The sequence below is a fragment of the Terrapene carolina genome, unplaced genomic scaffold (assembly GCF_002925995.2).
Source record: "Terrapene carolina triunguis isolate 2854851 unplaced genomic scaffold, T_m_triunguis-2.0 Scaffold211, whole genome shotgun sequence".
In the NCBI taxonomy this organism is placed as follows: domain Eukaryota; kingdom Metazoa; phylum Chordata; order Testudines; family Emydidae; genus Terrapene; species Terrapene triunguis.
The window spans coordinates 23,316,653-23,343,513 of record NW_020664562.1 but is presented as its reverse complement, the minus strand read 5'-3'; the positions used below and the strand labels follow the sequence as shown (position 1 = coordinate 23,343,513).

At 39.9% G+C, this 26,861-nt stretch overlaps 1 protein-coding gene across 1 annotated transcript; it reads left to right on the top strand.

Annotated features, from left to right (window-relative positions):
• Positions 1-368: 368 nt before the first annotated feature.
• EPHX4 (epoxide hydrolase 4) lies at positions 369-26,661 on the top strand. Its single transcript, XM_026656042.1, has 7 exons — positions 369-611; positions 8,026-8,111; positions 11,920-12,077; positions 14,205-14,333; positions 18,413-18,516; positions 19,965-20,113; positions 26,427-26,661. Exons 1-7 carry the CDS (start codon positions 369-371, stop codon positions 26,659-26,661), a joined length of 1,104 nt encoding a protein of 367 aa, XP_026511827.1.
• The last annotated feature ends 200 nt before the right edge of the window (positions 26,662-26,861 follow it).

Genomic DNA, 26,861 nt, shown 5'->3' with positions numbered 1-26,861 from the left:
CTGCGCCATTCCCGCTGTTGGGGGGCCGGCCCAGGGCTGCCCCCCCCCCCCCGAAGGGGCTGGGAGGGAAGCGGAGGGAGCCGAGGACCCGGTGCCTGCCCCCCGCGTGGTGCTGCCCCGCCCGGCTGCAGGAGCCAGCCTCCTGCCTGGCTGCTCTCAGTCACGCCGGCTGCTGCTGGCCGGCTCCCTGCCGCTGGCGTGAGGCAGACGTGCCGGTGTCTTGGCTGGGCTGGGCTCCGGCCCCGCTCACACGGCTGCCGGTGACACCGGCGGCGGCTTGTGCCTGGTGGCGCGCTGCTCTCCCTGCCGCCGAGCCCATCCCCTGACGCTGACGGGGAGGGGGGATTGAGAGGAGCAGCCGCCGCCTAATGGCGAGCCCCGCTGATTGTTTACCGTGGCTCCCGGGCGGGTTCATGGTGACGGTCAGGGCTCTGCTCTTCTGGGCGCTGGTGTATAGCTACTGCGCGATCTGCGCCTGCATAGAGCTGCTGAAACTTTTGTGGAGCATAGGAAGGAGTCCAGGCAAGACCTTCCAGCGGATCATCCGGGAGAATCCTCCAGCCTGCCTCAGTGATCCCTCCTTGGGCACGCACTGCTACGTGAGAATTAAGGTAAAGGCTCTTGGTTTCTGTGCTAACCATTTAATATGGGGGTACGAGGGGGTAACCTGACTGCCGCTAAACATAAATAACAGGCGACTCGCTCTCTTTGCTTGTAAAACCCGAGGGAGCGGGGTGGGGACTGGCTGGTCTCTTGCATTTCCATTTCTTTTCTCGCTGAAGATCTGCTGTAGCGCCGTTTGTTTCTTGGGTTGGTGCTGAAGGGAAAGAACACTGTGTGTACAGTATTTGATTCATTCAAAGGAAAGGGAATGGTCATGGTTCTCTTCGTTGTAGTGTATGCTATGTAGTCACATTTAGAACCCGTTCTATGTGCATCACAAAGATGGGGTTTGCAAACAGTAATCCATTTTGAAACAGTCACACTGTGTGCATATCAGGTCTTTTGTCTGAATTGTTTCACTCTGCTTCTGTTTATTTGTTGTCTTAAAGACCATGCTGAATTTTTCTTTGCAGAGCACATAGAATCCTTGCAGGTCACCTTCGTTCTCGTGGTGATCCGCTCGACCTGAGTGGAATCGCTCTGTTCAATAAAGTGAATGGTCTAACCTTCTATCTACAGCTATAGCTACCTATTGGGACGGGGGACAGGAAACTTGATGAAAATAACCAGTGTGTATGCAAATCGGCTGAGCCAGGTGATGTGTATAAAGGGTATAAATTCGATTGTGCGCGGCCACACTAAGCACATTAATTCGGTTTTTAACCACATTAATTCGGTGGTGTGCGGCCACACTACCCCATTTATTTTAACCACATTAATTCGGTGGTGTGCGGCCACACTAACCCTAATTCGAATTAACAAAATCGATTTTGGCGCTACTCCACTCGTCGAGGTGGAGTACAGAAATCGATTTAAAGCACCCTTTAATTCGAATTAAATGGCTCTGTAGTGTGGACGGGTGAAGGGTTAATTCGAATTAACGCTGCTAAATCCGAATTAATCCCGTAGTGTAGACCAGGCTTCAGAGTGTTGAGGGAATTAACAAATGAACTTAGTCAACCACTGGTCATTACTTTCAGAAAGTCATGGAACACTAGGAGGGAATTAGACAACCAGGGAAAATTCAAGGTGGCACTAATCACTATTCTTTCTAAGCTGCTCCTACGTGCATGTTCTGCCAGCCCTCCCAGGGTTGCCTGGTGTGATGAATCATGCATACTGTATAGATGCTTAACATGGTATAAAGCATGAACTCTGTATGTGCACTGGTGAAGATTCCAGAGACTAGACCACCATCAGACTATCGAGTTGTGTCTCCACTTTACCAGGAGCTTGAGCAATCAAACTGGTGCCAGGTGAGAACAGAACTGAGGGAAATCAACTGATTATGTCCCACCAGGATGGCAAGGCCTGTTCAGCTGCTGGGCTATCATTGTCCTTTGCCGCTAGCCTAACTTGTCCATGTGGGAGATAGGATCTCAGGCTGATGGAATTCCTCCCACTGCTTTCTGAAGGTTGGCGATATTCTTCCACTCACAATAAAAAAGAGCCATCTTGTTCAATTCTGACAGAGGGCATTGTTCCTGCTGTCTGCCAGTAGGCTGCTGGGCTAAATGGTGTCTCTTGAAGATGAAAGAATCAAATTCTGGATAGGACTGAGCAGTGATTGCACAGTCCTACCATCTGGAAGCCTCATCTGGGTTAGAGGTGGAAGCTCTGTTTTAGTGGTCATTAGATTGCTGGGCTCCCTGGGTCTCCATGCAACAATAATAGCGATGACTCTTCTTTTTCCATCTCTTCTTTTTCATCCTTCCCCCCCTCTACCTTTATCCTACTTTCTGCAGCATGCCCCATCTTTCTCCACCTCTCGTTCCCATTTTTTCTCTGTTGTTGTTGTTTACTGTTGGTATATAAGGCCTAGGAACCCCAGTCATGGATCAGGACCCTATTCTTTTAAGTGCCTTACAAACATAGAACAAAAAGTCCCTGCACCCAAAAAGCTTACCATCTAAGTCATGTTTTTCTTGAATCTTTCTCCTATCTCTTGTGACTGTCCTGCCTGTGGTCCACACATCTAATAAACATGCAAATGAAATAGTATAGACCTTGCTCAGCCTACAATCAGAAGTGCATAGCAGATGTATGATGTATGGCAATTTTTTAAGTTTAATTTTTAATAAAACACTAGTTTTAGTTGACTTTTATTGCTTGTGGGTAAGATCTTGGAAATGGGCAATAAACATTCACTAAGTGTGATCTCAGACTCTAGTAAAATAGTGAAAAAATTCTGAGAAGAAACTAAGCATCTAGAGCAGCGGCTCTCAATCCATGGGCCACTTGCGCCCAATCAGCACACAGCTACGGCCCATGTGACATCCTTGGGGCCATACAGGTAGTATATATACTATGTGTGGATGCAGCCCACATAACACATATAGAGCTGCATATGCGGCCCACAATGGTAAATAGGTTGAGAACCACTGATATAGAGAAGAACAAAAACACAAACAATAAACCATGTAAGATCGATAGAGACTAATACTGCCAAATGTAGTTCACCACTTTTTAGTTAGAATTAGAAAATACATTTCTACAAAAGAGATAATGAATAAACAATATATAACAAGAGACTATATGACTATTAGTTATGAACCTCAGTTAATACATTAAATTAAATCATGCATTCAGTTAGTTGGTGAATTAAATATCTGAAAGCCTTTGACAACTACAATGGGAATACATTCTAGCCAGTTAGTTGATCATTAAGGAGAAAGCTTGTATGTGGAAAAACTTTTAAATTCACATTATGTCTACAGTGTAAAAGAGAGCTGGTTTGAATCCTCAAATATAAAGGTTACTTTCTTGTACTTCTTAATATTCAGGTAGCTACAATTTGCTTATAAAATGTTTTTCTAGGTTACTTACAAACAAATTATCTTCTACTCCAGAGGGACAATCTGTCACTTCTGATATAAAAGCTTCCATGCCACTTTAAAGTATTAAAATACATGGTTGACCACTAATAATAAACTGCAGATTTTCTGGGAAGAGTACAGTACAAATGCAGATTTTTAAGGATTCCAGTTTCCTATGTCTGAGTTGTTTTACATATTTCATTTAGGTCATGAGGCATGTGAATTCTTTATACCCATATACAACATTTCCCCCCTTTATAACAAACAATACCATATTTTAACTGACCGTGTTGGGGAGGGGTAAATTATTGCAGTAAAACATTCTGGGGATAAATGAAATCATTGACTATATCCAGAAGATAAAGCCGCGATCGGTGGCACTTCGGCGGCAGCTCTACCGCACTACTTCATTCTTCAGTGGCAATTCGGCGGCGGGTCCTTCGCTCCGAGAGGGACTGAGGGACCCGCCGCCAAATTGCCGCCGAAAACCCGGATGTGCCGCCCCTTTCCATTGGCCGCCCCAAGCACCTGCTTCCTTTGCTGGTGCCTGGAGCCGGCCCTGAAGGCTAAGTGTACTATTGTTGTCATTAGTACAAGAGTAATGCTTACAGGTCCCAAGTAAAACAGCAAAGATGAAAGTCTGGATCTTGAAACATTGTAAAAAAAAAAAAAAGGGACAACATTTCAACACAGCCTGGATGTGCAACTTGAAGATGATGCTCCAATTACAGCTTGGATGACTGTGCAGATGATGATGTCAACAGTCACAGAAAAAGTGGGGAGAAGAGAGGGCTCAAGAAGGTAGATGAGAAGCTCAGTTTGGGGCATATTAAGTTTGAACAGCTGCCTGGACATCCATGAGATAATTTCAGGGAGACAGGATAGTTTTGGATGGAGAAACAGAGGTCAGGAGAAGAAAGGTAAATTTGAGTCATCAGCATACAGATGACGATTGAAGGTGTCTGAGTGGATGAGATATTGTTTGAGGACACACAGACACACAGATGAGGAGTTTGAGGACAAAGCCCTATGGGTCATCCATTGAAAGAGAGGAAAGGAGGAGGACCCACTAAACAAGATATTGAAGAGAGGCAGGAGGATAACAAGGAGAGAAAGGAATAATAAAAACCAAAAGAGAACATGATTTTTTAGAAGTACAAATGGGGATGGGGTCAAATGTGGCCGAGAGGATATCACGGATGATGATGAGGGAATAGATGCCCTGAGATATGACCAGGAAGAGGTCATTAGAGACTTTAAAATTAGGGCTGTTGATTAATCACAGTTAACTCACACGATTAACTCAAAAAAAGTAATTGTGATTAAAAATATTAATTGTGATTAATTGTCGTTTTAATCACACAGTTAAACAATAGACTACCAATTGAAATTTATTAAATATTTTTTCTACATTTTCATATATATTAATTTCAATTACAAAACAGAATACAAAATGTATATTATTATTTTTAATTACAAATATTTGCACTGCAAAAATGATAAAAAAAGAAATCGCCTCATACAAGTACTGTAGTGCCATCTCTTTATCATGAAAGTGCAACTTACAAATGTAGATTTATTTTTTTTTGTTACATAACTGCACTCAGGAACAAAACAATGTAAAACTTCAGAGCCTACAAGTCCATTCAGTCCTACTTCTTGTTCAGCCAATGGCTAAGACAAACAAGTTTGTTTACATTTACAGGAGATAATGCTGCCCTCTTCTTATTTACAATGTCACCAGAAAGTGAGAACAGGTATTTGCATAGCACTTTTGTAGCTGGCATTGCAAAGTATTTACATGCCAGATATGCTAAACATTCATATGTCCCTTCATGCTTCGGCCACCATTCTAGAGGACATCCTTCCATGCTGATGACGCTCGTTAAAAAAATGTGTTAATTAAATTTGTGACTGAACTCTTTGGGGGAGAATTGTATGTCCCTTGCTCTGTTTTACCCGCATTCTGCCATATATTTCATGTTCTAGCAGTCTTGGATGATGATCCAGAACATGTTGTTTGTTTTAAGAACACTTTCACGGCAGATTTGATAAAACACAAAGAAAATACCCATGTGAGATTTCTAAAGATAGCTACAGCACTCGACCCAAGGTTTAAGAACCTGAGGTGTCTTCCAAAATCTGAGAGGGATAAGTGTGGAGCATGCTTTCAAAAGTCTTAAAAGAGCAACACTCCGATGCGGAAACTACAGAACCCAAACCACCAAAAAAGAAAATCAACCTTCTGCTGGTGGCATCTGACTCAGATGATGAAAATGAACATGCATCACTGTGCACTGCTTTGGATTGTTATTAAGCCAAACCCATCATCAGCATGGACGCATGTCCTCTTGAATGGTGGTTGAAGCATAAAGGGACATATGAATCCTTAGCATCTAGCACATAAATATCTTGTGACGCTGACTACAACGGTGCCATGCAAATGCCTGTTCTCACTTTCAGGTGACATTGTAAACAAGAAGCGGGCAGCATTATCTCCTGCAAATGTAAACAAACTTGTTTGTCTGAGTGATTGGCTGAACAAGAAGTAGGAATGAGTGGACTTGTAGGCTCTAAAGTTTTACATTGTTTTGTTTTTGAGTGCAGTTATGTAATGAAAAAAATCTACATCTGTAAGTTGCACTTTCATGAAAAAAAATTGCACTACAGTACTTTTATGAGGTGAATTGAAAAAATACTATTTCTTTTGTTTTTTACAGTGCAAATACTTGTAATCAAAAATAAGGTGAGCACTGTACACTTTGTATTCTGTGTTGTAATTGATATGAATATATTTGAACATGTAGAAAACATCCAAAAATATTTAAATAAGTGGTATTCTATTATTAACAGTGTGATTAATCATAATTATTTTTTAATCGCGCGCTTAATTGTGATTAATTGCACAATTTAAAAAATTAATCACAATTTTTTTTATCGCTTGACAGCCCTATAATATATAGATAGTGTCACAAATAATTCCTGAATACTGCTCACTGAATTTGATGCTTCTAAACTTTCCTGAATTAATTTCCTGTCTTCACTGGAGTTTGTGTGTAAAACTGGTGTAATTGGGGGGAATCAGGCCCAAATTCTTAATAAAATCCAAAATAAGTATGAAAAAGAGAAAAAAAAATTTCCCTTCTAGAACCTTGGTCCCAAGATATTAGTTGATGCGTTAGAAGTGTCAGGACAGGTCAAGGAAGTTCAAGCAGATACAGCCGGGAAGTTCTGGCTACTGTATTTTCACCCTCGTGGAGAGTACATCAGCCCTTGATCCACAGGCGAAAGCATTAATTGATCAGGTTGTAGAGAGGAGGCAATACATTCTGTTACATCAATAAAGAAGAAGTACAATCTCTCCTTATGTGATACCCAACCAACAGATTAATTCTTCACAAGCCAACTCTTTCCCAAGTCCCATATCCCCTTGTCTCAGGAAGATCTTCACCAGCAGTATCTCCTGAGATCTACCATAAAACTTCTTTCTGTGTGGAGACAATGTACAATCTCATAGGCAATATTCAGAGCATATTAGTCAGCTCTATACATGTAACCTTTTGGATCACTCTCAAGTCCGTGGCTGAGCATTAAGTTTTCCTCATTAGGGAGGCAGGAACCCATCAGATCTATTCGGACATCATTTCAGCCCGTTTATTCAGTCTAACCTTCAGTTGGTGTATCTCAGCATAGCTCCAGTCATTTAAATAGAGCTATGTCAGTTTACACTGACTCAGCTTCTGGCCTACTGACAATAAACACCTTGCCTATTGGTAATTTTCACAATGATAAAAATTCTCAGGGGGCTCATGGCTCCAGCCAATTTCAGTAAATAAAGACAAGGTAGGTGACGACAGTCACATTAATAGACCTTCTTTTCCAATCTCTCTGAGAAAAGCCTTAATGGACCTTCAACTTTTTAAAATAAAAATAAACGTGATTTAAACCTTGTGGCACATCAAAAATATACAATTTTAACTACCTTAATTAATTTTGACAAACTTTCATTTTTAAAAAACCCATATGGTCTGTCAACTCTATACCTGTTTTCGACGTGATATAATTTTAAATAGCTGAGAGTAGCATCATCTAACTCACAAGCTGTACAGCAGATATAAAGTACTCTTGGCATGGACTAAAATGCATTCTATCTAGTGGTTATTTGGTGTTCTATGTGAACTGAGTGGGTGCTAGTTCCTAGTTACCTAGTACCTAGTTACCTAGACATCACACCAGTTGGCGCTCTTGTTGGAAATCTTAGCAGAGTCACATGACTGAACAGGCATAGAAACTGAACGACCTTGTCACCTGCTAGAAGAGATCCTTCCAGAATAGTTGGTAAGCTTGTACTACCATTGCCCATACATCACTGCTCTGTGAAGATACAGAAGACATCAATTTCCAGGGCTGTCAATTTGGCACTTATATTAAGCACAAAATTCATCTCTTTGAATACCTTTGAAAATCATATTAATACTCAGATCCTCATTGCAGCAGTACTGGGCAGCAATCAGATCACAATACTTTTTTTTTCTTTCCCTTCCAGGATTCAGGGTTAAGATTCCACTATGTAGCTGCTGGAGAACGGGGTAAACCACTCATGCTGCTGCTTCATGGCTTTCCAGAGTTCTGGTAAAACTCCCCACTTGTTCTCATTTCACTACAGCCATAGTTTATATATCATTTAAATCCACTCTGCTATTCTCCATAACTATGTTCAAATATCCCAGTAATGGTAAGTTTTAAGACTGGACAAACCACTGCAACTGAGCATGCATTCATTTTTTCCAATTGTACCATCCACAAAATAATCTCTGTGTTCATCTAAACCAAAATACCTCTTTCTATTCTAGTTCAGGAAATATTTCTTCATGTGTATACACTTTTCATCAAACTATCAGGAGAGCCATTTACTCTGTTCTAGTACATTTCAGGGTTGACAAAGCATAAACATTTAGAATGAGTATTCCTGTGTTCAGACACTATGGTGATGGGCACCAGCACAAGAACCCAGGCAGATTTTTAAATTCAAAATGTATCTGTATATTTATTAATAAATAATAGCATGGCATACTATATATTGTAAGAAATACAGGGAGGGAAATGCACGGTTTTTAAAGTCCTAGAGTCTATCGTGTAGCTTAACTAATTTTAGTTGTCACTAAGGGAAGAAGGCTCTATTAAAATGGTTACATCTGCAGGCACATGAAGAAGCCTGGTGGATCAAAAGTAAACAAAACCTAAAGTGTTTATTTGTAATGATGAAAGGACCAAATTTCTAATATTTTGGCCATATCATTTAGGCTGTGACTGCCAGATTTAACAAGCTAAAATCATTGCAGGTCATGCCTTTAGCAACATTCTGTGTATTGTCTGACTACTCAAATGGAATGGGATATTGAATAAGAAAACTGCTATATAGGTCATTGTTAACGCCAGTAGCATAGCTTATACCTGCTGTTTTTAAAAGAAGACAACAATAAGGTAATGCATGAGATAAAATATGCACGCTAAAAATATTACAGTTGGCTTGTTACTGAATCGATGCAGAATTTTATATATGAACTGAGATTTTGTTTTGAAAGTATGAGATAAAAGAATAACAATTTTAAGAGTAGTATAAAGCAGCTGCAAACCTGTACTTTTTGGATAGTAACAGGAATGGAAGTAACTTCCACTATTATGAAGCTTAATTGCAAAATCCTCTAGCTTCCAATGTCTCAAGGTTATTACTAGGACACATGAAATAACCAGTCAGTGCTGATCTCAGTGAGCAACTGAGGGTGTATATTGGCAAAAGATCAGTCAAATATATAATGCACCACTGCCATTAAGTCACTTATATGCAATTTTAAAAAATCAATACAAAATCTTATGGGAAACTAATATAAAAATTTTAAAATTGGAGTAAAATGTTCAGATAGCTGAATGCCTGTAAGGATGTGTGTGAGCTGCTTCCAGAAATAACATGATCAGAAAAACCCAAAATAGCTCCAATTATTCAGCCTTGAGAAAATAAAGGTATTTACCAACATTTCAAAATCTTTCCTGCAAAGCAGTGGTCTCACTAGATAAATACTTTAGATATGATTAAAAAAAAGTGTTGTATGAAAAGATCAGTGATACATATTGAACTCACAGAGGATACTTTTACTAGATGACCCATGCCTCTGGGATCTGCTTCTCTTGGTGGTCTGCTAAGGCTACAGTTTGGCAAGCATCAGGGTGTGCAAGACCTATCTGTTCATCAAGCCTTTAACTGATTGATGGACCATCATGACAGCAGGGTATGGGGATATAAAGGTGGTATGTCATTAAAAAGGAAAACATTTACAGGTCTGTCTCATCTTACGCGGGGGTTCTGTTCCGCGGTTAGCGCGTAAAGCGAAAACCGCGTATAGCCAAAACCCCATTGAGTTCAATGGCGGGCGAAATCGCCCGCACTACAGATATAGTATTAAAATGGTTGTTTTTCTCTCTTTTTTTGTTTTTGTTTTGTTTTTGCCGACCACGTAAAGTTGAAATCGTGCATGTTAAATGCGCGTAAGATGCGACAGACCTGTACTGTGTCATGTTGTTTCACTTTAATGAGGTATTTGTGATAGCCCCTATAGTTATCATGGTAAACTTGACTTACAGGGCAGTGTATATTGATTTTTTAAAAATAAAAGTCATTTATAGAAACCTGTATTTATTAAAACTTGTATTTATTTGCATTAACATAAGGCACCCAGATGGAACTGTGATGGGTGTTGTGTTTACAGTAATAACATTTTCTTTGATTAGTCCAAGGACAATGTAATGTTGACCATGATGTGTTCAAAATCCCTGATTGGTTAGTACTACCCCCAAAGCAGAAGGCATAAGGATCTGAAATAAAATGCTACTTGGAGTCTGACAGAATTGTACACCTCTCCCTTAAGCTATTTGACCTCCCAAATGCTTCATTTATGTTGTTTATTTGAGATCTTTGCAATAGGGCTAATAGTAAAAGTTAGCAAGCAGGGGTCCATTTTATATTATCTGTGGTCAAAACGATCATAACATTTTTCATATTTCCTTGAATGATATTATAATATAGGGCCAAATCCTTCCAGGTTCTGAGCACCTCCTAGAAGGTGTTGGGTATCCTCAATTTAAATTGATTTCATTAAGAATTGAAGTGTAGGTAACAGCTAACAGGACAAGGCCCACAGTCTTTTATTATCTTTATACCATTTTTATCCCATTATAATCTATTATTTCTAAACCCAAGAATAATCCAAATCTTTCTCTGGATGCTTATTAAACTCTTCCTCACTCTAGATTTCCTTTAAAGTAAGTAATTTCAGTCTTTATTCTCCATAGAAACACAAGCAGTAAAATACCATGTACAGTACTGACGCACTGACAGCTGTTAATCTTCATTGTTCTGGGAGAGTTTAGAGTGACTGAATAAGGACACATAGATAAATATAGCACAGATGATAAACCATAAAATATCAGTTGATCAAATTAATTTGTAACATATGTTATTAACCCTTTGCTTTACATATTGAATGAGTTATCGTTCCTTCCTCCCCCTTTCCCCCAAAGAAACACAAATGTGTTCATCTTGTCATTTGAGGCCCAACTCGTTGGTCCATTCAAGCCTATCTGGTGCAGGAAGAAGGTGACAGGAGAACAGGGGCAGCTCCAGGCACCAGCGCAGCAAGCATGTGCCTGGGGCGGAAAGCCGCGGAGGGCGGCCTGCTGGTCGCTGTGAGGGCGGCAGGCAGGTGGCTTTCGGCGGCGCGCCTGCTGGCAGTCCACTGGTCACACGGCTTCAGCGGCATGCCTGCAGGAGGTCTGCCAGTCCCGCGGCTTCGGCGGCAATTCAGCGGCGGGGACGCCAATGGTGTGGCACTGGCGGACCTCCTGCAGGCATGCCGGCGAATCCGCGTGACCAGCGGACCGCCTGCAGGCGCGGTCCGCCGAAAGCTGCCTGCCTGCCATGCTTGGGGCGGCAAAAAACATAGAGCCGCCCCTCTAGGAGAAGTAGCTCTCCACACCCCATATTCTGGGGTCAGTTGCGTCCTCAGAATTACAGGAGTCTCAGGGATGCTCTAATTTTTGCCAGCTACCTATGGCACTAAGGAGCCATTCTAGATGCCATGAATAACTGGACCATAGAGACAGTCTGATTATACCCTCTTTCCCTCAGCTATGCTCCCTATCTTAGGGGCTTTGAGAAGATGGTGGTGTAGAACCACTCATGCTAGCTCATCTTCCCTACAGACTCCCTTTCTAGTGGGAATTCCCACCCAGACAGAACCACCATGCTATGGCAAAAAGTGGCCATACATAACAGAGAATCAAGCCAATAGAATTTAACATTACCCTATCATAGAGGCTGTACTACTGACTGAATTCTAGTATTCTTCCATGTAACCTTTAACTACATTTTTTTCTCCTTTATTAGGTATTCCTGGCGCCATCAATTGCGAGAATTTAAAAGTGAATATCGAGTTGTGGCACTGGATTTGAGAGGTTATGGAGAAACAGATGCTCCTTCTCACCAGGAGAATTACAAGTTAGATTGCCTAATTACAGATATAAAGGATATTTTGGAATCTCTAGGTGCGTTAACAGAAGCCAAACTGCCCAAGTTGTTAATTTTATTTCATTTGTTGCAGAACTATGAATAGCTATCCTGTGATTTAAAAAAAAAATTCCAAGGTGATTGGTTTTGTTTTAATATATGCATTTAGTTGATGATATTGTCTAAGTAAATTTGATTCAAATAGATCTGACTTATTTTATGGATTTTAGTCCACACTAATTCTTGAACAGTATGAAAAGTTTTGTTTTCAAGCCAATATGCCTGGGTCAGCATAGGGAATATGCAAACATGCTTTTCAATCAAATGCAAAGCCCTAAAGATGCTCTTGTATGCCCCCATCCTGCAATGGGATCTGGTAGCACAGCTGGATCTAGTACTATAGCCTTATGGTGAGTACCACTGAAGTCAGTGGGTCTCCACCTAATGCTGACCCTTGCACTTAGTGAATCTAATTATAGGATTAGGGTCTTAAGCGTCAGTAGCGCTTACAGGGTATCACTACTAGAAGATGGAAACCAAAACAACATGGTGATATTTTCTGTTACCTACTACGCAAAGTGCATATGCTCTACCCTCTAAGTGACAGCAATGTAGGGGCTGTATAGTGTTAATAAAAAAGAAAACAACTTACTAAAATATGCACAATAGCCAATTCTCAATTGTCAGTATTCAACTGAGTTTTACTGTTCATTTATGTACTCCCTTGTACAGTCCAAATCATGGCCAATCTTGCACAGCTGCGAAAAGGGGAATAAGAGGACATAAGATACTGTACTCCTTACGGCCTTGTATAGGCTATGTGTACCACAGATAGCTGCATGGGATGGGAAGCAAGTTCTGTAAAGCTGCTGGGTTTCCCCTATTCAGGGAGAAATGTAGCTGTGCTGGATATAACCACACCGTAGGATACTTCCCCTCCAGAATAGTGGGGAGATCCAGAGGCAGATTGCTACTCTCTGAGTCATTATCTCTTCCAAGCTGCACTCAGAGCAGTGTAAGAAACACTGAGAAAATTGTAAAGTGATGATCTAGGTTTGAATTTAGAACTGCTCTGAAAATTTTGAATCACATCAAAAGATGGGGCATGATATCACAAACTTTGTTTGCGTTTTCTAAGCAACTCTAGTTTTATTAAACTCCTCAGTAATGCCATAGTTGTGCTTTGTGATGTATTGCGCTCTCTCATTGTAAGTCCTGCTTCACAGGGGCTTAAAAGTTTCTAGAAAAAATGACCTCTTGGACTCAAATTTCCCCTGCTTGTTCTTGCTCCAGAGATAAATTATTTTGGAAAGTCAGATTAAATCAAAAGTGGCCAAAGAGATTTTTATCAGAAAGTAGATAAAAGGTGTTGGTTACTTTGACATTTCTCTCTTGCTTTCTGTCAGAGAACCCAAAATAATTTGGATTTTACACATCTGACTTGGCATGTATGTAGAGTGCTTTAATTCTCAGTAAGGAACTGGGGCTTTGCAATGTAGGTCTGTCTGGGTTAAGGAATAAAAGGTGGAATTTCCTAAAGCGCAGCAGTCTTGAATTAACTCTGCTCCCTGTGAGTCAGTTTTCAAATTCCCACTGATATCAGTGGAACCATAGTTAGGCCAATGCTTAGCACTTTTGAAATTCCTACCTAAAGAGAATATGAATAAGTAAAGAAGTGTTCTGAGCCTGTGCTGTACACCATCATCCCTACCTGTTTACGTGTGCAGTAAGTGCAGCTATCTGGATATAATTCCCACCTTTATAATGATGCATTATTGAGATTTTGAACACCATGTGACCAACTTGGCCACATTGCACATAAGTATTAGGGCACGGAAATGATCTCACACAGTAAGATGACTTACGTCACATATACAAGGGGGGACAAAGTATATTTGCAGTGGAAACCATTACTTTTAATTACCTGTAAAAATTTCAAGCATAACACTCGCTAATCTCCTTTTTTATGTTTAATAAAGGAAGTGTTGACACGTCTTTAACTATGGCAGTATAAATAATTTGTTAAGAAAAAATGAAGAAGTTGAAGTATTGTCAGCAAATATGTTGGAACATTTGTTTTTGTTTAACTGTCATTATTTTATGTGATAATTCATTTTCATATAACTGTGAGTAAACAAATGTCAAAATCTGTCTTTATGTGGCAGGGTACAATAAGTGTATGCTGATTGGCCATGACTGGGGTGGAATGATTGCTTGGTTAGTTGCTATTTGTTATCCGGAAATGGTGACCAAGCTTATTGTGGTTAATTTCCCTCATCCCTCTGTATTTACAGGTGAGTTTTACAATATTTTTATATTAACCCAAAATATTCACATTTTCACTAAGCAGGCAGATTTGGTGCTTATTTAAGGGTAGATCTGGAGAGGCACTGCACACCTAGATACCTAGGGATGCTGTGAAAGAACATTACAAGTGCTCCGCACCTCTTGGAATCTGTCCCTTATTTAAATGAAACGCAAAGCTGTCAGATATTTTGCATTAAAGCATAATTTTACAGTAGTGGGTGAGGGTACTAGCATGCAGATATACTGGCTTCTTGTCTTTGGTAATCCATAGCCTGATTCTCATTTACACTCAGGCTGCTTTACTTGGCTCTGGCAGTGCAAAGGTGCCTTAAGGTGGATGAAAATGACCCATTATATTGCCACATAAATGTAAAGCCAGAGGCGGATTATGATTTTGTGGGGCCCTGGGCCAGAGCAAGTAGGGGTCCCTCCCCACACATTCCGCCTGCAGTTCCCCCTCCCCTGCCTCTCCCCGGCACTCCTGCTGGGGAGTGGGGGCTTGTACCGTTCCACCTGCCTAGCCAGCGCTCCTGCCAGAGAGCGGGGTTGGGGCGCGGGGGCTTCCCCTGCTCTGTGGCAGGAGTGCTGGGTGGGTAGAGGGGGGAAGGCCCCCGTGCCCCTATCTTGCCCACTCCGAAGAAGGTCCTGTCACCCAGTGCTACCCCTTGATATGCTGCTTTGTCCCTTCCCTTCTCTGGTTATTGCATGTTGGCTGAGCCTCTCCATCTCTCCCCCCACACACACCTAAGGACGTTTGCCCATGCTCCAGTCTCAGAGAGCAGAGGACACAGGGCATGGTCTGGCATAACCCAATTGCCCAGAGGACAAAGGCCATTGCTCTCGGTGTCCCTTTGCTGGCCAAGGGCAGGTGCGTGGCAGCTCAGTTTTCCCCTCCTCTCCTAAGACACATACCTTTGGTCCCATCCCACCCCACCCCCACCGGATGCTAGCTTGTGCTTTGGAGCTGCCATGATAGTGCCCCTCCTCTCTGAGGACATGTCGGGCACCTGCCGTTGTACCCACAGTGCCCAAGGATGGTGAGAGCCCTGCTAGCGCCACAAAGGGAGGAGTCACGTCTGCGCTTAGGGTCCCAGATATGATCATGATTGACTCACTTCAGCCTTGAGGGTCCTGAGAATGCCTGGACCCTTCCAGCCCCTAAGGGACAGAGTCACACTGATTCAGGGATGCTCTGGGGCTCTTCAGACCCCTCTGTGGGATGGTAAGACTCATTGGAGACCTACAGCTTCTCTTTGGAACGGGGGCACATTGATGTGGAGAGGCTGGGAGCCATTAGAGCCATTTGTGGATGGGGCAAGCTTTCTCCACATGCCTCCTCGCATTCCTGCCGGGGAGCGGGGCAAGCTCCCGCACCCTGGCTCTGCTCCCTGGCAGGAGTGCCGTGTGGGTGGAGCGGGGGCAAGCCTCCATACCCTGACCCCACTCCCCGGCAGGAGCTCCAGGCAGAGCTGGTCAGGGGGTGGGAGCATCCATTTTTCTGGGGCCCCCAATTGGCCGGGGCACCTGGGTATGGGCTCCGCTGGCCCAGTGGCTAATCCGCCACTGTGTAAAACAGCCTTAATGTAAATGAGAATCTAATCCTCATTTAGACAAGTGAAATTGAGTTTTGTGATGTTATACTACAGTAGACCTCATTGTAACAAACCAGTCATCCGAGACTGCTTAATAGCATGTAGTTGAAGGTAAGGATTTTGGTGGATTTGCAGAGTTATGTGGTGAGGTATGCAAAGAGAATATCTGCTATATGCCTGGCTCTAGCCAGTGCTACTTGATTTCTACTTTCCCATGCATTAAGTGCACATACAATTTTAAAATGCCCATTAGCATCTTACTACATTTCTTTTATTTAATTGCAGACCTGTTTTTTTCTCATTAAAAATCTTAAGGTCTCACTTCACTTCTCCAAATATATTTAACAGAAGAGTACTTAATAAGGGCTTGATTCTTATCCCACTTGGTGTGAATAAGTTTAAGCCAATGAAGTAACACTGGTGTAAAACCAGTATAAGTGAAATCAGAACCAAGCCCTAAAACTCAATTACTCTTACAAAATATACTCAAGTAGCCTTCCTAACCTACTAAAGATTATTTTAATGAATAATAAAGCTACACTTACAAAAATAAGGGCTTATCTTGTACCATTGGAGCCAGTTGAAGTTTCATCAGTAACTCCAGTTGGAGCAGGAGTCAGGCTCTGTATGAACAAAATGCACTTTGTGATGCCATAGACTTTTTGATGTGTGTATTTGTCTACTTGCTTAGTAGTTCACACAATCCACTCTAATTTTCAGTGGGCTTGCCAGTCAATGGCACAAATTAATTAGGGTCAACTGTGCACTGAATAAAAAGATTCAGGTTATAAATAAAGCATTCTGATAGCCATAAGCATCATTGTAATGCCCAGTACATGAAAAGTCTGACTTTTTCCTCACATTTTTATTCATAAATTGCATTTTATAATAGCAATAAGAGATACTCTGAACCATGCATTTCTAACGGATCATTACATTTTTCACATGGCTGAAGTCACCTGACTTTCAGGCTTGTGCCCTATAACACCACTCTGGGCTTGCTATAATCACTTAGTCATGTACTGCATATCATTTCTTGTTAAGTGACAGCAGTAACAGATCTTTGACAGTTCCTCAAAGTTTGCACATCAGGATTGGTTGACTTCCCATCACATCCACATGTCCCAATATCAGAGGACTATATGTACTACTAATGATCAGTGCTGAAGTCTGCCTATTAGAAAATGGTGAGTTAACTTTTTCCAATTTTGAGCAGATCTCTATGGTTCTCCTTGTAAAATTATAATATTTAAACAAAAACTTTAGAGATCAGGCAATACTGAAAATATGTTAGTTTATCATTGTCTTATAGAGCAGAAAAATCAAGCATTGATCAGCAATGTTGGTGACCTGTCAAAGGAAAAATGCAACAGGTGATGCAATTTAAGAATTTACAAAATAGGAATGTTTGAAAAAGTTATTTGGGACTTGAACTATTAAATACAATTAAATTAGTTTTGTTTTAAAGAACAATCCCTATTCGTCTTTCGTGGCTGATTTTTCAGAGATGGGCTCCAATTTTGTAGGTACAATTTTGCATCTCCAAATAATTGTGTGTGTAATTTTACATCTACAGATGATAGCCTTTAGACTTCTACCTAACTACTATACTTGCTACTTAAATGTTATAGTTTGTACATGTAACCCATTGCAAGCATAGAGTTGCACCTGCAAAAAAATGCTTGAGATCCTTAATACCAATTCAGTTATATTGTTTTCTTTGCCATGTGTGCTTCTACTGTGCTACTGAAGTGACTACACAGTATTTTGGTTCCAGTTTTTGTACCTGCTAAGAAAGAAGACTATTCAAAAGTTTAATCCTTCCATTAATAGGATTGATGCCATATTTAAAAACATAAATGGATTATCATCTTTCGTATTTCTATGCATCACATTTGTGAGAGGAGAAATATTTAAAATGTTCTTTATTAAATTGTTTTTGTACAATTAAAAGTGGTTTTGACTAATAAAAACAGGTCATTTTAATTAAACTGATCAAAATACTCAAATCCTCAAGTCCAGCCCCCTTTGCTGATTTTTTGTCAGGCCTTCCTTTTGCTGCCTACTTAAGATATATGTCAGGGGGTAGCCAGGTTAGTCTGTATCCACAAAAACAACAAGGAGTCCGGTGGCACCTTAAAGACTAACAGATTTATTTGGGCATAAGCTTTCGTGGGTAAAAAACCTCACTTCTTCAGATGCACCTATGAAAGCTTATGCCCAAATAAATCTGTTAGTCTTTAAGGTGCCACCGGACTCCTTGTTGTTCTTAAGATATATGTAAGATGAAATTCATTACATTTTAATGGCCAGTACATATACTCATATACTTACTTTTAAAATTATAATAATTCCTTGTCACATAGCACTCTCTAAATTAATACTTTTAAAACATTCCTTTAATTTTAAAAATAGTGATATCAACAGTAATTTTATCAGCTTTCATTTTTAATTCATGGGCATTTTTATTTCAGAATACATTCTACGACATCCTTCACAATTGATTAAATCTGGTTACTACTTCTTTTTCCAAATGCCTTGGTTTCCTGAATTCATGTTTACAGTAAATGATTTCAAGGTAAGCAAAATGAGTGCTCTTGTTTATGTTTAATGTGTTACTGATGGAATAACTGCCACCTATGTTGATCCTTTCTGATAGTATGACGTTTATGGAAAAATTAAGGATAGCTAGTAAAACTTAACTATAATTCTGGATTTGATGTGACTTTATTTTAGGTAGGGCTGTCTATTAATCGCAGTTAACTCGCGCGATTAACAAAAAATAATTAATCGTGTTTAAAAAAATTAATCGTGATGAATCGCCGTTTTAATTGCACTGTTAAACAATAGAATACCAATTGAAATGTATTAAATATTTTGGATGTTTTTCCACATTTTCAAATATATTGATGTCAGTTACAACACAGAATACAAAGTGTACAGTACTCACTTTTTATTATTTTTATTACAAATATATGCACTGTAAAAATGATAGATGCTCTGGCCAAAATCATGTAACTGGTGAAAAAAATGTGTGTTTTGGCAACACTGAGTGTGTGTGTGTGTGTGTGTGTGTGTGTGTGTGTGTGTGTGTATAAAATTTTCTTTACTTAAGCTTCATCCTTGCTCATGGCTTCCTGGTAGGCACTTCAATATATCTTGATACTCCTTACTTCCAGTACTATAGTACGTATGTCAACACCAAGACTATTCAGCAGGTCATTAAGTATCAGTAGTTTCTGTGGATATGTCTCCAGTGCAACTAGAAGTGTGGCTGCAGCACGTGTAGACATACCCAAGCTAGCTAGGTGAAGGCTAGCTTGGGTATGCTTACACGTGCTGCAGGCACACACTATGACTGCATAGACACCCTGTGCCAATAGCCAGATTCTCTGCACATAGAACACCCACTGCATACATGAACATCAACTGAAGTCAATGGAACGTCCTCTTAGAAATGTTAGCCCTTTTCTCCCTCAGATCTCCCTCAGTTGATATTTTAACTTCCTTTCCTTACAGAACAGTAGTTTCTAAAGAAGAGTTTGATTGTTTGAAAGGAAGAACTTCTGACAGGCTGGAATATGGAATGCTTGCCTGTAAAATGTGCTGCCTAAATAACCTGTAGCACCATACCCCAAAAACAAGACAAAAGAAAAACAAAAGAAATGTCAATGAGTTTGACATTAAATCAAGTTGTTGCATGTAAAAATGTTTTCCTTCTATGACACTAGAAATCTGTGTCCAGAGCTTTTGTTTGCTTATGACAGTATAAGGGCCCACTGCGAAGGAATTTTGTCTTATTTACATATCTTTTAGTACTCTGAAATAGACCTCACCAGGAATAAGAATATTCTATACTTCATTATTTATAGTTGCCTAAAAAAAGTAGCTTACACTTCAAACAAGGAGGTAGATGGATTTTGAACAAATATCTCCTACTCAAAGGGAGAAATATCATCATCACTGTTTTGCTATCCAGAACGTCTAGATTTCTTAGGTGCTTTTTTTTTGTTTTGTTTTTGCTAGGTACTGAAAAACTTATTTACCAGTCGGACTACTGGAATTGGAAGGAAAGGCTGTCGATTAACAGCAGAGGACATTGAAGCTTACCTTTACATCTTTTCTCAACCTGGAGCACTAACTGGACCCATTAACCACTACAGAAATATTTTCAGGTCAGTATAATGTTCATAAATCAAGTAAAACGTCTCAGCCAAATCCTTGGAATCCAAATATATTATTTTATCTGTTACCCCAAGGGCAGGAGAAAAGGTAAATCTTTTCCCAAACCAAGGTCCTTTACCAGGTAATACATTGATTCAGTGTCAGAAAGTATGATGTAATTTAAATTGCATGGCATGGCCACAAAATGTAATCAAAGAGCCAATATATTAGGGAGGAAAATCTTTATGTCTAGAGATGATACAAATTCTCTCCTATTAATAATAGGCATGGCAAATCAAAGATTTAGTCTCTAAATAGGATATTAATGATATCATAGAAACACAGTATCATACAAATGTAGGACTAGAAGGGACTTTGATAGATCATCTAGTCGAGCCCCCTGCACTGAGGCAGGACTAAGTATTATCTAGACCAGTGCTTCTCAAAGCCGATCCGCCGCTTGTTCAGGGAAAGCCCCTGGCGGTCCGGGCCGGTTTGTTTACCTGCCGCGTCCGCAGCTTCGGCCGATCGTGGCTCCCACTGGCCGCGATTTGCCGCTCCAGGCCAATGGGGGCTGCGGGAAGTGGCGCGGGCCAAGGAATGTGCTGGCCGCCCTTCCCGCAGCCCCCATTGGCCTGGAGCGGCGAACCGTGGCCAGTGGGAGCCGCGATCGGCCGAACCTGCGGACGTGGCAGGTAAACAAACCGGCCCGGACCGCCAGGGGCTTTCCCTGAATAAGCGGCGGACTGGCTTTGAGAAGCACTGATCTAGACCATCTCTGACAGATGTTTGTCTAACCTGTTCTTAAAAACCTCCATTGATGGAGATTCCAGAACCTCCCTAGGTAATTTGTTCCAGTGCTTAACTATCCTTATAGTTAGCAAGTTTTTCCTAATGTCTAACCTAAATCTTCTTTGCTGCATCTTTGCTAAATCTTCCATTACTTCTTGTCCTGTCTTCAGTGGATGAAGAGAACAATTTGTCCTCCTGCTCTTTATAATAACCTTTTACGTACTTGAAGACTGTTATCATGTCCCTGTTCAGTCTTCTCTTCTCCAGACTAAACAAATCTAATTTTTCCTCGTAGGTCATGTTTTCTAAACCTTTAACCATTTTTGTTGCTTTCCTCTGGACTTTGTCCAAATGTGGTGCCCAGAACTGGACACAGTACTCCAGTTGAAGCCTTATCAGTGCTGAGTAAAGTGGAAGAATTACTTCTTGTGTCTTGCTTACAACACTCCTGCTAATGCATCCTAGAATGATGTTTGCTTTTTTTGCAACATTATTACTCTGTTGACTCATATTTAGTTCGTGATTCACTATAACCCCAGGTCTTCTTTCTGCAGTACTCCTTCCTAGGAAGTCATTTCCCATTTTGTATTTGTGCAGTTGGTTATTCCTTCCCAAGTGTATTTTGCATTTGTCCTTATTGAATTTCATCCTGTTTATTTCAAACAATTTCTCCAGTTTGTCAAGATTATTTTGTATTCTAATCCTGTTCTCCAAAGCACTTGGCATCCCACCCATCTTGGTATCATCCACATACTTTATAAGTGTACTCTCTATGTCATTATCCAAATCATTTATGAGGATACTGAACAAAACTAGACCCAGGACAGATCTTTTTGGGACTCCACCTGCTATGCCCTTCCATCTTGACACTGAACCATTGATAACTTTCTGAGTACAGCTTTCCAACTAGTTGTGCACCCACCTTATAGTAGGTTCATCTAGGCTATATGTCCGTAGTTTGCTTATGAGAAGGTCATGTGAGACCGTAACAAAAGCCTTATTAAAGTTGACATATATCACATCTACTGCTTTCCCCCATCCACAAGTCTTGTTTCCCTGTCAAAGAAGGATATAAGGTTGGTTTGACATGATTTGTCACATTATTATCTTCCAGATGCTTGCAAACTGACTCATTATTTGCTCCATTATCTTTGGATAATGACTGATTTATAATTCCTGGGGCTGTCTTTATTCCCTTTTTATAGATAGGCATTATATTTGTCTTTTTCCAGCCCTCTGGGATCTCTCCTGTCCTCCATGAGTTCTTAAGGATAATTGCTAATGGCTCAGAGATCTCTTCAGCCAGTTCTTTAAGTATTCTAGGATATATTTAATCAGGCTATGCTGACTTGAAGACGTTTAACTTGTTCTTTCCCTATTTTAGCCTCAGATCCTACCCCATTTACACTGATGTTCACTTTGTTAGTCGTCTGATTACTGCTAACCTTTTTGGTGAAAACTGAAACAAAAAAGGCATTTAACACTTAAGCCATTGCTGCATTTTCTGTTACTGCCTTTTCCTCCTGATTGAGTAATGGGCCTACTCTGTCCCTGGTCTTCCTATAATAATATATAATAGGGGATTAAGTCCCAATGCATCAGCACCATTGGAACTAAAGGATTAGATCAGTCTTGGGACCCATTCAGTTCTTGCCTGTGTGAAGCTGTCTGTAAGAATACCAATTGTGATGGTGGTTGTTGGATTTGAATACCTGTTCACTAGGAACGGGATTGAAACCATCACTTTATTTTACATAAGGCACTGAACAGCATTCAGATTCTAATGACTTTCATCTTCACTAATCATAGTGGATTGTACCTTGTGACCTAGATGTTAAAGGCTTCATATCTCATTACAATCCAGCCACCCATCTGGAGTAATCAGTTCTTCAGAGCTTAATTTTATTACAGAATTATTTCCAAAGAGATGTTGTTTGAAATCCTCTAGTCCCCTTGACTAAGCAATATATCTTTATAGGGAGAGAATAGCAATAATTCCATAAACTACACTTTATACACAACCCCTTTTTTAAATAGACCTTAGCCTGGTAGTTGCTTGACTTGTAGTATATTCAGTTTAGGAGATATGCACCGACACACTGTCAAAGTGAACTTTTGAACTTGAGTTCTGGTACATCGTAGTTTGTGTAAAAGCCTGTTGTATGTTCTTTCAAAATATGGGATTTTTCCTCTTGCATTGGTTGGGAAATATTTCAGCATTTTGTATATGAGGAAAATTGCTGGTCATCTGCTACTGTTGTGTGTGGAGGATATCTCCTTTTCAAAAGGTATTGAGTTCACAACATGACCTTCCCTTTCTAGATGGCAAATCTGCATGTTAATCCTTGTTTAGATTCATAGATTCTAGGACTGGAAGGGACCTCGAGAGGTCATCGAGTCCAGTCCCCTGCCCGCATGGCAGGACCAAATACTGTCTAGACCATCCCTGATAGACATTTATCTAACCTACTCTTAAATATCTCCAGAGATGGAGATTCCACAACCTCCCTAGGCAATTTATTCCAGTGTTTAACCACCCTGACAGTTAGGAACTTTTTCCTAATGTCCAACCTAGACCTCCCTTGCTGCAGTTTAAGCCCATTGCTTCTTGTTCTATCCTCAGAGGCTAAGGTGAACAAGTTTTCTCCCTCCTCCTTATGACACCCTTTTAGATACCTGAAAACTGCTATCATGTCCCCTCTCAGTCTTCTCTTTTCCAAACTAAACAAACCCAATTCTTTCAGCCTTCCTTCATAGGTCATGTTCTCAAGACCTTTAATCATTCTTGTTGCTCTTCTCTGGACCCTTTCCAATTTCTCCACATCTTTCTTGAAATGCGGTGCCCAGAACTGGACACAATACTCCAGCTGATTCCTAACCAGAGCAGAGTAGAGCGGAAGAATGACTTCTCGTGTCTTGCTCACAACACACCTGTTAATACATCCCAGAATCACGTTTGCTTTTTTTGCAACAGCATCACACTGTTGACTCATATTTAGCTTGTGGTCCACTATAACCCCTAGATCCCTTTCTGCCGTACTCCTTCCTAGACAGTCTCTTCCCATTTTGTATGTGTGAAACTGATTTTTTCTTCCTAAGTGGAGCACATTGCATTTGTCTTTGTTAAACTTCATCCTGTTTAACTCAGACCATTTCTCCAATTTGTCCAGATCATTTTGAATTATGACCCTGTCCTCCAAAGCAGTTGCAATCCCTCCCAGTTTGGTATCATCCGCAAACTTAATAATCGTACTTTCTATACCAATATCTAAGTTGTTAAAAGAAACTTTTTTCTATTTGGTACCTTGAGGCACAATGCTACATACTGAATTTCACATACAAAAGAAATCACACAACATGGTTCATAGACATCATTATCTAATTGAGCAATATTCTGGTTTCTTGAGTTCAAAATTGTCTATGACTAATCAAATCTCCAAAATATCCATTGTCCTAATTGGGTGCAAGAGTAATCTATTGATTAAAGAGAATGAAATAAATGAAGAAACTCCTAAGCTTCCACCCCATGCTAATTGCTCATAAAAGCTTGTCTAAATAAACCTATTTCAAATATTCTGTTGCTTTTAAAGAATCATATTACATCATTGTTATTAACTGATTAAATGTCAGTGTACCTTGGTGGCTGTTTTGAGCAACTGCAGTTAATCTGTATTGCAATATGCCACTAAGATTTATAAAACAGTTTAAACTTAAGCATGGATGGACTGTTTAGCATCTATTTGAAAATGGATGATTTGAAATAAATTCTGATGGGTTAATAAGGCTTACATTCAAGCAATTATCTCACATCTGTCTACCATCTGTCACAACTTAGTCCTGTAACTTATAAATCTATTAATAAATATCAATACAAATTCATATTAACTGTACTTTAAATGTTCAGAAAGATTTTATTTATAAAATATTTACTTTAATATAAAGTCAGTTGTATAAAGAAATAATTTTTAATTATAATTTTATGCAAGTTTAAGTGGGTCATTTAAATGTTATGAAACCCTTAACCATTTTACTTTTTGAAGTCTCTTTTTCAATGTGTTAACAAAGTGTCTCAAATTTTTCCCCCCATAAGCCCCTCAGAAATTCTTCCAAAGCCCTGAGTTCTGATGTTGAGGATTTAAGCAGCTTTTACCCAATGCTGTGCAAATTTCGGGTAATATTATTCTCTCCGTGCATAGATATTTATGTATTTAACTCCCACTACTTCAAAAAGAGACTATACCCCTTTGTACTGTGAATTCTGTTGTCTTTTGAATGTCTTTATGCATTCTGTAGGTCTGTTTGAATGTGACTGGCTACATTCAGCATTACAGAGGCTAATATTCAATTGAAAGTTTTTCTCCATAAATATTTTACTTATAGCTGTACTGTACATTCGGTTTTCAGTAAGTCTAGGAGACTGAACAGATTGGTCATCTTACACAATGTTTATGAAAAACAATTAAAAGGAATTAAATTATAGTCTACTAACATCATTTGAAACTTGACACAGCATTCACCAATATAGAAAAATTCATCAGCATGTAAGATTCAGGCTATATTAGGCACAGGTTCTCTTTTATTGATGTTACTGAGCTCCTGATCAGTAGATCAAGGGGGGACACTACTCAAATGCAAGAAAGAGAATATCCTTTTTAACCTTCTCCAGAATCACTAGAACAGATAGACATTAAAACGGAGCAGTTTGTGACATGGCATTGAAGACTCAAAGGGAGAATGTGACACAAAACATTCACAGACATAGCTCTAGAGCCAGATTCTCTGCAGTCCCAAGCAGCAGTTCAAGCATTCATGGATTGCTGGAGTGCAAGGGCCTTCCAGTCACACTTCTTTTTTCCTGGCAGCACTCCCATGTGGGGTGCAGGAAAAGGGTTGTCCATCTCTGTGCCACCTGTATACACTTCCATGCTGAGGAGTCCTCTACCAGACAGACCTGCAGGGTTTAAATCTGCATTGCACCAGAAAACTAGTGCGAAAATGACTTAATGGGACTTAGGATCTGACCCCTCCCCATGTTACTTGCTTCTGCTAATTTCTTATGCACTCAAAGACATTTTTAAAATAGAGTTACAGTTCAAGATAGATCATATAAAACAAAGGCCACTTAGAAATTATTTGCAAATATCTGCTGCAGAGTCAATAACGTATTATGTAAATCTGAACAAAGTTCTTTTTCATACCAACGTACAAGTTGAAAAAATGACAATGTTAATTTCTTTTTATAACAAATGAGGCCCAAATGTACAGACCCGCAGTGTTGCTTCAATGAGGTTTTATCTGAAAAAGCAACTGCAGGATTTGGACTGTGGTAAATTCTGTGTTAGAATAAAGATACCTTCGGAAGATGTTGCTGACATGAGATCAATTAGAGAGCTTTGGTAATATAGTGAATTGGATCCTAGAAACCATGCAACTAATCTGTGATGTATTTTGAACTGGAAAGTTAATTTGACTGATATTTTGTCATGATGATTTTTTAAAAACAGTTAAAAAACTTGTATTTTGTTTTTAAAGTTGCCTACCTCTGCAGCACCATGAGGTCACCATGCCTACCTTGTTGTTATGGGGAGAAAGAGATGCATTTATGGAAGTTGAGATGGCAGAAACTACTCGGATTTATGTTAAAAATCATTTCAGATTAACTATTTTGTCTGAAGCCAGTCACTGGCTCCAGCAGGATCAACCTGACATAGTTAACAAGTTGATATGGACCTTTCTAAAAGAAGAGACAATAAGAAAAAGAGAGTGACTTTTTCTACATGTTTTAAAGGTCTACATAAAAGCGCTTACATTTTAAAAACTAATTATTAGCAGGACCATATTTCCAGCCTACCTTCTAATTTGGGCTCTGTTAGGGAAAAGTGTTTTTGATGTATTGTACGTATTGACACCGATGTTATTACTAAAAGAAGATAGTGTGAGAACATATAGTGTTAACATTGGTTTTAC

Bases quoted from the DNA above. Each gene is read 5' to 3' on its own strand.
- EPHX4 (XM_026656042.1), top strand. From the start codon at position 369: ATGGCGAGCCCCGCTGATTGTTTACCGTGGCTCCCGGGCGGGTTCATG. The intron at 18,517-19,964 runs GTAAGCAAAATG...TGTTTTTGCTAG, and splicing joins TTACAGTAAATGATTTCAAG to GTACTGAAAAACTTATTTAC. The intron at 20,114-26,426 runs GTCAGTATAATG...TTGTTTTTAAAG, and splicing joins CACTACAGAAATATTTTCAG to TTGCCTACCTCTGCAGCACC.